The 12196-nt window shown below is 54.0% G+C and overlaps 1 protein-coding gene across 1 annotated transcript in view; it reads left to right on the top strand.

Moving 5' to 3' along the window:
- The window catches only part of LOC100685665 (rap1 GTPase-GDP dissociation stimulator 1-like), a 64763-nt gene extending 53147 nt beyond the window's left edge, over positions 1 to 11616 (top strand). The window contains 1 exon segment of the mRNA XM_038549557.1: positions 11497 to 11616. Coding sequence (XP_038405485.1) covers positions 11497 to 11616 — 120 coding nt within the window.
- The last annotated feature ends 580 nt before the right edge of the window (positions 11617 to 12196 follow it).

Here is a 12196-nt window from a genome sequence, read left to right as displayed (position 1 = left end):
TGTCCTTCTATCCTAACCTATACTTGGTCACTCCAGTCCCCAACTGGGCCTCAGCTGGACCTGGTGCCTCTGGTACTTAGCTTGGCCTCACTTGGACCAGGTGACTGTGTTCCCACCTGGGCCTCAACTGGTCTTATGACATTAGTCCCTACCTGGGCCTCACCCAGACCAGGTGACTCTGTTCCACCTGGGCCTCACCTGGACCTGGTGAATCTGGTCCCCTCCTGGGTATGAACTGGCCCTCCCTGGTGACTCTGGTCCTCATGTGCGCCTCACCTGAACCTGGTGACTCTTGTACCCACCTGGGCATCATCGGGATATGGTTACTCTATTTCCCAAGTGAGACTCTGGAACATTTAACTTTGGTCCTCACCTGGGCCTCACCTGGACCTGGTGACTCTGGTTCCCACATGAATCTCACCTGGACCTGCTGTCGCTGCTGTTCTTCTACCCTCACCTGTACCTGGTGACTCCAGTCCCCCCCACCCCAGGCCTCACCTTGATTTGGTGACTCTGGTCCTCAGCTTGGTTTCACCTGGATCTGGTGACTGTGGTACCCACCTGGGCCTCACTTGGACCTGGTGACTCTGATCCCCATCTGGGCCTCACCTGGCCCTGTTGACTCTGGTCCTCAACTGGGTATAATTGGGACCCGGTTACTGTGTTCCACAACTGGGCCTCACCTGAACCAGGTGACTCTGGTCCCCCTCTGGGTCTCACCCTGACCTGGTGACTGTGAACCCCACTTTGGCCTGATTTGGACCTGCTGACTCTGGTTGCCACCTGCGCCTCACCTCGAACTGTTGACTCTGGTTCTTTCAAGGGCCTCCCCTGTACCTGGTGATTCTAGTCCCCACCTGGGCCTCACCTGGACGTGGTGACTGTTGTCACCACGTGGGACTCACCTGGACCTGGTTACTGTGTTCCACACCTGGGCCTCACATAGATCTGGTGACCATGGTCCCCAGCCAGCCTCACACGGACCTGTTGCCTCTGGTCCCGACCTGGGCCTCACGTGTACCTGGTAACTCTGGTCCTCACCTGGGCCTCATCTGGACCTGGTGACTCTGGTCCTCACCTGGGCCTCACCTGGATCTGGTGACTCTGGTCCTCAGTTTGGCCTCACCTGGACCTGGTGACTCTCGTCCCCACTTTGACCTAACTCAGACCTGGTGAATCTCGTCCCCACCTAGGCCTCACCCAGACCTGGTGACTCTTGTCCCCAGCTATGCCTCAACTCAACCTGATGAATCTGGTCCTCACGTGGGCCTCACATGGACCTGGGACTCAGCTGGATAGAGTGGCTCTGGTTCCCACATGGGGCTCACCTGATCCTGGTGACTGTGGTCTCCTTCTATGCCTCACCGGGACCTGGTGACTCTGATCCCCATCTGGGCCTCGCATGACCCTAGTGACTCTGGTCCTCGCCTAGGCATCATTGGGACCTGGATACTCTATTCCACACCTGGGCCTCACTTTGACCGGGGACCTCTGGTCCCACTATGGGCCTCACCCTTAACTGGTTACTCTGGTCCCCCTGGTCGTGACCTGGCAAGGGACTCTGGTCCTCCTCTGGGCCTCACCCTAACCTGGTGACTCTGGTCCCCACCTGGGCTTCACTTGGACCTGGTGAATCTGGTCCTTACCTGATCCTCACACAGACCTGGTGATTCTGGTCATCACCTGGGTCTCACTTGGGCTTGGTGAATCTTGTTGCCACCTGGGCCTCACCTGGACCTCGTGACCGTAGTCCGCACCTGGGCCTCACCTGGATCTGGGTCTCCGGCTCCCATATGGGGCTCTCCTGGACCTGGTTCCTGTGGTCTCCTTCTTGTCCTCACCTGGAACTCGTGACTCTGATCCACATTTGGGCCTCACCTGGACCTGGTGACTCTGGTCCTTACCTGGGCATCATTGGGACCTGGTTACTCTCTTCTATACCTGGGACTCACCTGGACCTGGTGACTCTGGTCTCCCTCTGGACCTCACCCTGACCTGGTGACTGTGGTCCCACCTGGGCCTCACCTGGACCAGGTGACTGGTTCCCACATGGACCTCACCTGGACCTGGTGAATCTGGTCCTCACATGGGCAACATGGGACCTGGTTACTCAGTTCGACATCGGGGCCTAGTGACTCTAGTCCCCCTCTGGGCCTCACCCTGATGTGGTGACTCTGGTCCCCACGTGGATGTCACCTGGACCGGCTGACTCTGGTCCCCCTCTGGGCCTCACCCGGAGGTGGGGACTCTGGGCCTCAGCTAGGCCTCAACTGGACCTGGTGAATCTGCTCCCCACTTGGGCTTCGTCTGGACCTTGTGACTCTGGTCCCACCTGGGCATCATTGGGACATGGTTACTCTGTTCCCCACCTGGGACTCACCTGTACCTGATAACTTTGATCCACACTTGGCCTCACCTGGCCCTGATGACTGGGCCCCACCTGGGCCTCAATCTGGACCTGGTGACTCTCATTCCCACATGAACCACACCTGGACCTGGTGACTCTGGTGTCCTTCTAGCCTCACATTTACCTGGTGACTCCGGTCCCCACCAGGGCCTCACCTGGATCTGGTGACTCTGGCCTGCAGGTTGGCCTCACCTGGACCTGGTGAGTGTGGTTACCACCTGGGCCTCACCCGTACCTGGTGACTCAGGTCCCCACGTGGGCCTCACTTGGACCTGGTGAATCTGGTCCTTACCTGGTCCTCACCTGGACCGGGTGACTCTGGTCACCACCTGGGCCTCACCTGGACCTGGTGAATCTGGTCCTCATCTGGGCCTCACCCAGTCCTGGTGACTTTAGTCCCCACCTGGGCCTCACCTGGACCTGATTGCTGTGGTCTCCTTCTTGGCCTCACCTGGAACTGGTGACTCTGATCCTATCTGGGCCTCACCCAGACCTGGTGACTCTGGTCCTCACCTAGGCATCATTGGGACCTGGTTACTCTGTTCCACACCTGAGCCTCACCTGGACATGATGACCCTGGAACCCCTCTGGGCCTCACCCTGACCTGGTGACTCTGGTCCCCATCTGGATGTCACCTGGACCAGGTGATTCTGGTATCCCTCTGGGCCTCAACCAGACCTGGTGACTCTGGTCCTCAACTGGGCCTCACCTGGACCTAGTGAATATGCTCCCCACCTGGCCTCATCTGGACCTGGTGACTCTGGTCCCTACCTCGGCCTCATCAGGACATGGTTACTCTATTCCCCACTGGGACTCACCTGGACCTCGTAACTCTGGTCCTCACTTTGGCCTCTTCTGTACCTGGTGACTATGGCCCCACCTGGGCCTCACCTGGACCTGGTGTTACACTGTTCTGTAACAGGGACCCACCTGGACCTGTTAACTCTGGTCTTCACCTGGGCCACACCTGGACATGGTGACACTGGTTCCCACCTGGGTCTCACCGGGACCTGGTGAGTCTGGGCCCACCTGGGCCTCACCTGTAACTGGTGACTCTCGTTCCCACATGGACCTCATGTGGACCTGGTGGCTGTAGTGTTTCTAGCTTCTCATGTACCTGGTGACTCTGGTCCCCACCAGGGCCTCACCTGGACCTGGTGATTGTGGTTGCCACCTGCACCTCACCTGGACCTGGTGATTCTGGTCCCCACCGGAGCCTCACCCATACCTGGTGACTTAGGTCCCCACGTGGGCCTCACTTGGACCTGGTGAACCTGGTCCTTACCTGGTCCTCACCCAGACCTGGTGACTCTGGTCACCATCTGTGCCTCACCTGGCCCCAGTGACTCTGGTCCCCACCTGGACCTGGTGACTGTGGTCCCCACCTGGGCCTCACCTGGACCTGATGACTCTGATCCCCACCTGGGCCTCACCTGTGTCTTACCGGGACCTGGTGACTCTGGTCCTCAGCTTGGCCTCACCTGGATCTGGTAACTGGTCCCCACCTGGGCCTTACCTGGACCTGGTGTCTCTGGTACCTATCTAGGCATCATCAGGACAGGGTTTCTCTGTTCCCCACCTGGGACACACCTGGATCTGTTAACTTTGGTCCTCACCTGGCCTCACATGTACCTGGTGACTCTGGTTCCCACATGGACCTCACCTGGACCTTGTGTCTCTCGTTTCCTTCTAGGCTCATCTGTACCTGGTGACTCCGGTCCCCACCTGGGCCTCACCTGGACCAGGGGATTCTTGTCCCCTCCTGGGCCTCACCTGGACCGGGTGACTCTGGTTTGCACATGAACCTCACCTGGAGCTGGTACCTGTGGTGTCCTTCTGGCCTCACCTGGACATGGTGACTCTGGTCCCCATCTGGGCCTCACCTGGCCCTGGGGACACTGGTCCTCAGCTTGGCCTCACCTGGACCTGCTGAGTGTGGTTGCCACCTGGGTCTCACCTGGACCTGGTGACTCTGGTCCCCACCGGGGCCTGACCCGGACCTGGCGAATCTGGTCCTTACCTGTTCCTTACCCAGACCTGGTGACTGGTCATCACCTGGGCCTCACCTGGTCTTGGTGAATCTGGCCCCCACCTGGGCTTCACCTGGACCTGGTGACTGTGGTCCCCACCTGGGCTCAAATGGACCTGGTGGCTCTGGTTCCCACATGGGGCTCACCTGGACCTGGGTCCTGTGGTCTCTTTCTAGGCCTCACCTGGACCTGGTGACTCTGATCCTTATCTCGGCCTCATCTGTACCTGGTGACTCTGGTGTCCTCTTGTGCCTCAGCTGGACCTGTTGACTCTTGTCCTCAGTTTTGCCTTACCTGGACCTGGAGACTGTGTCCCCACCTGGGCCTCACCCAGACCTTGTGACTTTGGTCCCCACCTGGGCCTTACCTGGAGTTGGTGAATCTGGTCCCCACCTGGGATTCATCTGGACCTGGTGAATCTGGTTGCCACCTGGGCCTCACCTGGACCTGGTGCCTCTGGGCTCCACCTGGGCCTCAACCTGGACCTGGTCTTTTTGGTCCCCACCTGAGCCTCATCTGGTCCTGGTGGCTCTGGGTCCCACATGGGGCTCACCTGTACCTGCTGACTGTGGTCCTCACGTGGTCCTCACCCAGACCTGGTGACTGGTATGTGAGGAGTCTGCTCCAGATTCCCCCTCTCCCTCCACCCCTCCCCACTGCACCCTCTCTCAAGTAAATCTTCTGAAAATTCACATCAAGACATGTGAGCATCTTTATCCCCTCTTCAGAGGTGCCTTCATATGTGTAATGACCATTTTAATGCCTTTCATTGACCCACCGTGAGTCCCATCAGAAACCCCTTTTCTTTGATATTATTGAAGTACAGTCAACACACAATGTTACAGTAGTTTCAGGGCTACGACCTAGTGATTTGATAATTCTGTGCATACTCAGATCTCCCCACGAGAAGTGTCATCACCATCTGTCCCCATACAAAGTTGTCACAATAGTACTGACTCTATTGCCTAGGCTGTACTTTCTAAATATCTGTGAATTATTTATTTGAGAACCAGATGCTTATAGCTCTTAATATGCTTCGTCTATTTTGCCCATCTCCCACCGGCTTCCCCTCTGGCTATCAGTCACCATGATCCATCACATTAACAAGAGAAAGGACATGGGGCAGCCCGGGGGGGGGGGGGCTCAGCGGTTTAGCGCCTGCCTTTGGCCCAGGGCGTGATCCTGGATTCCTAGGATTGAGTCACACGTCGGGTTCCCTACATGGAGCCTGCTTCTCCCTCTATGTCTCTGACTGTGTCTCTGCATCTCTCTCGCTCTCTCTTGCTCTCTCGCTCTCTGTCTCTCATGGGTAAATAAATAAAATCTTAAAAACAAAAACAAGAGAAAGGACAAAGGCATACGATCCTCTCAAGTGTTGCATAAAAAGCATTTAACAAAATACAACATAAAAAGAATAGCGGGTTTTTAAAATTTTTTTTTTTTGGCATTGTGGGTTTTGAGGAAACGTATATCAGCAGAATAAAGGCCATGTAGGAAGGCCCGCAGCTGTCATCATCCTCACGGGTGAAATCTTGAAATCATCTCCCCTAAGAGCAGGAACAAGCCAAGGAAGTCCCCTCTCAGCACTGGAAGTCCTACCGTAGTCAACAGACAGGAAACAGAAAAGGTTCCACACCTGTAAGGGGGACATCAAACTGTCCCTATTTGCTGAAGATGTGGCATTAGAAACAGGAAACCCGAGAGACTCCACCAAAAACTGTCAGAACTAATGAGTAAATTCAGTAAAGTTGTGGGACAACAAATGAACAGAGATCAGTAGCCTTGCTGTGTCCCGACAATGAGCACTCAGAAAGGAAATTAAGGACACGACTCCCTTATCAGGAGCATCCAAAAGAACAAAATAATTAGACTGAACCAAGAGAGTGCAAGATTTGTACACTGAAAATTACAAGACTTTGAGGGGACATCCTGGGCTCGTGGGGTTGGAGCCTTCATCTTGTTAAAATGTCCACAGTTCCAGAAGCCACCCGCAGTTCCAATGTCATTCCTATCAAAATCATGGTGGCCGATTTTCCAAATAGAAAAAGCACTCATAACATTCGTCCGCCCCCACAAATGACCCTGGACAGCAAATCAGTATAGGAGAAGCGGGACAGAGCAGGACGCAGCACTCTCCTATTTCAAACGATGTCACAGAGACACAGGATAAAGCAGTGTGCTTCTCGGGCCCCCGGCTGGCTCCGTTGGTTAAGCATCCGACTCCTGACTTCACCCTTGGTCTTGATCTCGGGGTCATGAATTCTAGCCCTGTGCTGAACTGTGGACGAGGCATGGAGCCTACTTAAACAAACCAAACCCACAGGAGTGTGGTTCTGGCATAAGCTGAAGGAGCAGAATAGAGAGCCTGGAAGAAAATGCACTCCGATACCGTCAACTGATTTTTTAAACTTAATTTAATTTAAACCCAATTAATTAAGAGTATAGTGTATTATACTTTCAGAGGTAGAATTCAGGGATTCACCAGTTGGAGATAAAACCAGGGCTCATGACATCACGTGCCCTCCTTCATGCCCATCTACCAGTTACCCTGTCCCTCCACTCCCCTCCCCTCCAGCGACCCTCAGTTTGTTTCCTGTGATTGAGTCTTTTTTTCCTCCATCTCTGTTTGCATCTTATTTGTTTTTCCTTCCCTTCACAGATGCCCATCTGCTTTGCTTCTTTAATTTCACCTATGAATGCAACCATACGGTAATTTTCTTTCCTGACTGACTTATTTCACTTAACATGATCCATCTAGTTCTATCCATGTCATTGCAAATGGCAAGATTTCCTTCTCTTTGAGAGCTGAGTAACATTCCTATCATCTATCTATCTATCTATCTATCTATCAATCATCTATGACCATCATCTATCTCCCATCCTCTTTATCCATCATCTGCCCGAGGGCACCAAGGATCCTCCCACAGTGTGGCTACTGTGGACCCAGCTGCTATGGATATTGGGGTGCAGGTGTCCCTGAGTCTCACTGCATCTGTATCTTCGGAGTGTGCTCCAGGCCGTGCACCTGCCGACCACAGGGTGGCTCTATTTGTAACTTCCTGAGGAGCCTCCACACTGTTTCCAGGGCAGTTGCACCAGCCCGCGGTCCCACCCACAGTGGAAGAGGGTTGAGTGAGTTTTGCAGGACGTGGTAAAAGTCTGCTCCACATTTCATTTCGCGTCCTGGGGCTCCATTCATTGTCCTTAAGTATTTCTGGGGAAGCCGGGTGTTGGGCTCCTTTCAGTGAGACGTTTCCGAAGCTCACAGGCCTCAGCTGGAGCCTGGAAGGAGGCAGGTGGGGCCCCGGGCTCGGGGACTCTGCCTCCTGCATGGCTTCCTGCAGTGCCTGAACGTCCCGCAGGGGGCACCCGAGCCCAGGCCCCACCCAGGGGGCGCGCATGCGCTGTATGCCTCGTCCGCCTGCACTAACAGGAGCCCACCTGTGCTGGGGAGGTCTGAGGAGGACGTGGGGCCGTGTCCACGCTGATGAGCCCCAGCCTCCTCAGGACCCGCGGTGAGGCTTCAGGGGGACATTGGGCCGCATCCACGCTGACAGGAGCCCCTGTGCCGCCTCAGGACCCACAGGGAGGCTTCAGGAAGATGTGGCCCACATCAACTCTGGCAGGAGCTCCGGGGCCCCTCAAGACCCAAGTTGAGGCTTCTGGAAGATGGGGGCCATATCCACGGTGACAGGAGCCCCGGCCTCCTCAGAACCCGCGGTTTTGCTTCGGGAGGACGTGGGGCCACGTCCACACAACAGGACGCTGACCTCCTCAGGACACCCGGTGTAGACTTCGGGAATTATGGGGATATGTCTATGCGGACAGAAGACCCCAGCCTTGTCTGTGGATGTGGGGACTGCATCCACACTGACAGGAGTCTCCGGCCTCCTCAGCACCCACTGTGAAGGTTTGGGAAGATTTGGGGCCGTGTCCAGGCTGACAGGAGCCCCCAGCCTCCTCAGGTCTTATGGTGAGGCTTGAGAAAAATGTGGGGCCACGCCAACACTGATAGGACCCCCGTCCTCCTCAGGACCTGCACTTTGGCTTCAGGACATATGGGGCTGCGTCTATGTCTCCACATCTGGAGAGATGTGGCTCTGAGAAAAGGTGCACTAAGAAACATTGTCACAGTTTCAGTATTCCCTCCCCACGATTTGTGAGACCCAATAACTTCCAAACTCCTTTTTTCCTCCTTTTTGTTTTGGATGGCAATGCTGCTCTGTGACTTACCTACACAATCAATGAGTGAGTAAGTATCACAACAGTTCAACTCTGTGGAGAGAACCCAAGGGTCTGCCGGGAAGTATGAAGGAGAACTGTGGACTTGCTTGTTTTGCTTTCAGAAATCAGCACTAAGGATCCTGATAGGAAGTTCAAAAGACTGCAGGTAGTACTCTGGGGACATAGATCGAAACCCGGTGGGGACGGAGCCTGTCTCTGTGCCTGCCATATAGAAGGCCGTATAGACGTCATTTCGGAATGAATGGGTGTTGAATAAATAGGAGAATCTGTGTATGCTGGGTCTGTTTCAGGTCACTGATTCATACTTAGGGAGAGACATTAATCCAGGGAATGGTTCTCTGAACAAGTCCTGGGAAAATGTATCCTAAGTTATTTTTTTAAAGATTTATTTATTTATTCATTCAGAGAGAGAGAGAGAGAGAGGCAGAGACACAGGCAGAGGGAGAAGCAGGCTCCATGCAGGAAGCCCGATGTGGGACTCGATCCCGGTCTCCAGGATCACACCCCGGGCTGCAGTCGGTGCTAAACCGCTGGGCCACCAGGGCTACCCCCCCCCCTTTTTTTTAAGATTTATTTAATATCCTAAGTTATTTGAAAAGGAGTAGTAAGATAGATAAGGAGTTCAGAATTGAGAAAAATATTAAAATCGTTTGAGGAAAGTAAAGATGTTGATCACGGAAGTGGGTTTCTTGCAATTTACTCACTTATAGCTTGTATATTCTGAACAGAAAAAAAGAAAGGGAAGGAACCGCATGTGCTTGAGGTCATCAATTTCATCTGTAAAAAGGAAATAATACCGCCTGTCCCACAACACTGTTGTGAGGACTAGAAGTGATGGCTGTTGATGTAAAGAGTTGCTAGGTCCAGTCACCATAAAATGTAAAAACATTTATTAATATAGCTACCAATGTAGCTGCAATATACTTTTTATTTTATATTTATTTATTTATTTATTTATTTATTTATTTATTTATTTATGAGAGAGAGAGAGAGAGGCAAAGACACAGACATGCGGGGAGCCTGACATGGGACTCCATCCTGCGTCTCCAGCATCACACACCGGGCTGAAGGCAGCGCTAAATCGCTGAGCCACCGGGGCTGCCCTGCAATATACTTTTAAAAGTATATTTTAATTATTCATTCATGAGAGAGAGAGAGAGAGGCAGAGACACAGGCAGATGGAGAGGCAGGCTCCATGCAGGGAGCCCGAAGTGGGACTCCATCCTGGGTCTCCAGGATCACGTCCTGGGAAGAAGGCAGTGCTAAACGGCTGAGCCTTCCAGGCTGCCCTTTTTCAAGTCTTCTTAAAACACACAATTTGACTTCTTTCCAGTGAAGTTTTATGTGAGTTGGTGTACCTATCAATTAAAAGCTGTGGGGTATGGATCCCAGGCTGCCCCTAAGGTGCATGTTCAGAGCCCTTCCAACTCCTCCAAGTGCAGCCTGGAAACCGCCGAGCTGGTCTGAGGCCACATCCACAGCTGTGGGAACCAAGTGCCAGAGGCAGTCACGATTTCTGGACCAGAAACCCAGTTCTCTCCTGAAGCATCTGAGTCAGGGAATTGGTTTTACTCAGGGCAGGGTGAAAAAACCTCACACGATCAGGATTTCTCTGATCCCAAGAAAAATGCTTAGCATTTTTTTGTTGGTTTCTTTTTTCTCATGTTACTTGACTGTTTCTCTTGTCACATTGCCTTACTTCCTTTGGGAATTAGTTTTGGAAAGAAATCACTCACATAATGAAAATGATCTAGAAACTCAGGTTAACAAAATTTTCTAGCCAGTGTGGATATGTGTGATTCACAGTTGCTTTAAGCTGACAGAAGTTTGTTTGCACAAATTAATAACAATTTTAATAAACGGACTTTACTGTTCACTGCTAAAAATATTCCTGTCAGAGGGGCAAGATGGCCGAAGAGTAGGGTCCCCAAGTCACCTGTCCCCACCAAATTACCTAGCTAACTTTCAAATCATCCTGAAAACCTATGAAATTGGCCTGAGATTTAAAGAGAGAACAGCTGGAGTTCGCATTTCTATCAAGGTGGTTCCCACCTGGGCCTCACTTGGACCTGGTGACTGTGGTTCCCACCTGGGCCTCAGCCAGACCTGGTGACTCTAGTCCCCAACTGGGCCTCACCTAGGCCAAGTGACTCTGGTCCCCATCTGGGCCTCATGTGGACCTGGCGACTGTGGTCTCCACCTTGATCTCACCTGGACCTGGTGACTCCGGTCCCCACCTGGGCCTCACCTGGACATGGGAGCTGTGAACTTCATCTGGACCTGGTGACTGTGGTCCCCACCTGGGCCTCACTGTACCTGGTGACTGGGCTCCTCAGCTACCAATGACTAGGATCCAGGATGGACCCTTAGTTGCTACTGATACTGGGACCATCCCTAGGGTCTCACTTGTTCCTGGTCACTATGGTCCTTGTCTGGGCTGACCTGGCTCATCCTTGGCTCTGATCCTCTCCTGGGCCTCCCCTGCTCTTGCAGGTATGGTCCCCCCTCTCGTGGGTGTATAGTGTCTATGGTCCCTTCTGGGCCTCACCTGATGGTACTGGGCCATGATATTGGCCCTTTGCAAGGCCAGCAGGGTCTCCGAGTCCTCCTGCATGGTGCTGGAATCCAAACACATCCAAGAATGATGGCGCATGAGAACCTTCCAAAGACACATGCGTCAGGGTGCTCCCCGAGGGCAGGTCCCCCGCCCTCTGACCGGAGCCGGAGACAACCCCATAGCCCTGAGGGGCACAGGCTGGGCTGGAACATCACACACGGGCCCTCACTGCCTGTCTGTCGCTCGCCCACCTACAGTCCACCTTCCCAGCCACTGTCCCAGAACACGCCATCATGCTGGGATCAGAGCGCTCCCACCCCGGTATCAGGAGCACATGGGCGGGGGACCCAGGAGGCTCCGGGGAACTGCCGATCTGATGCTCGGGGTGATGTCTCCCAGCCCGGGGGAGATCGAAGGTTTCTCTTAGATTCCACAAGCACAACAAACAAGGGGAGAAAGCAACGGACTGGACTTCATCAAAATTAAAACCTGATGCCAGCAAGAGTGCGACCAAACTCCCCACCCTGAGGGCAACGATGTGAGAATGTCCTGAGGGGGGTTTGGGGGGAGCACGAGGGACTCCACGTTCCAGTGTGTGAAGACCAAGCCTGTTCACTGGCCAGGGGGACCCAGCAGGCCCTGACCGTTCTTCTCTGACCACAGGGTTGGGCGGGGAGGTGTCATCCCTGTCGGGGTCCATGCATCTAGGATGGGCTAGAAAGGTCATGAATTGGGTCTCCCTGCACAGCACGGGGCTTACAGGGGAGCGGGGGTCCTGGGGGAGCTTCCGAACTCCAACTGCAGCCTCCTTCCCTGGACAGGGCCTTAGGGGGCCGCCCTCACCCTGTGGGGCTGTGGAAGGGCTGCAGGAGCTGCTCGCAGTCATCACATTGGGGTCGGGGTGTTTTGGACCCCAGCCCGGGAGGCCAGCGCCCCTACCTGGACTCACAGGCCCCA

The sequence above is a fragment of the Canis lupus genome, chromosome 10 (genome assembly GCF_011100685.1).
Source record: "Canis lupus familiaris isolate Mischka breed German Shepherd chromosome 10, alternate assembly UU_Cfam_GSD_1.0, whole genome shotgun sequence".
NCBI lineage: Eukaryota > Metazoa > Chordata > Mammalia > Carnivora > Canidae > Canis > Canis lupus.
This window is presented reverse-complemented; position numbering and strand designations above follow the sequence as displayed.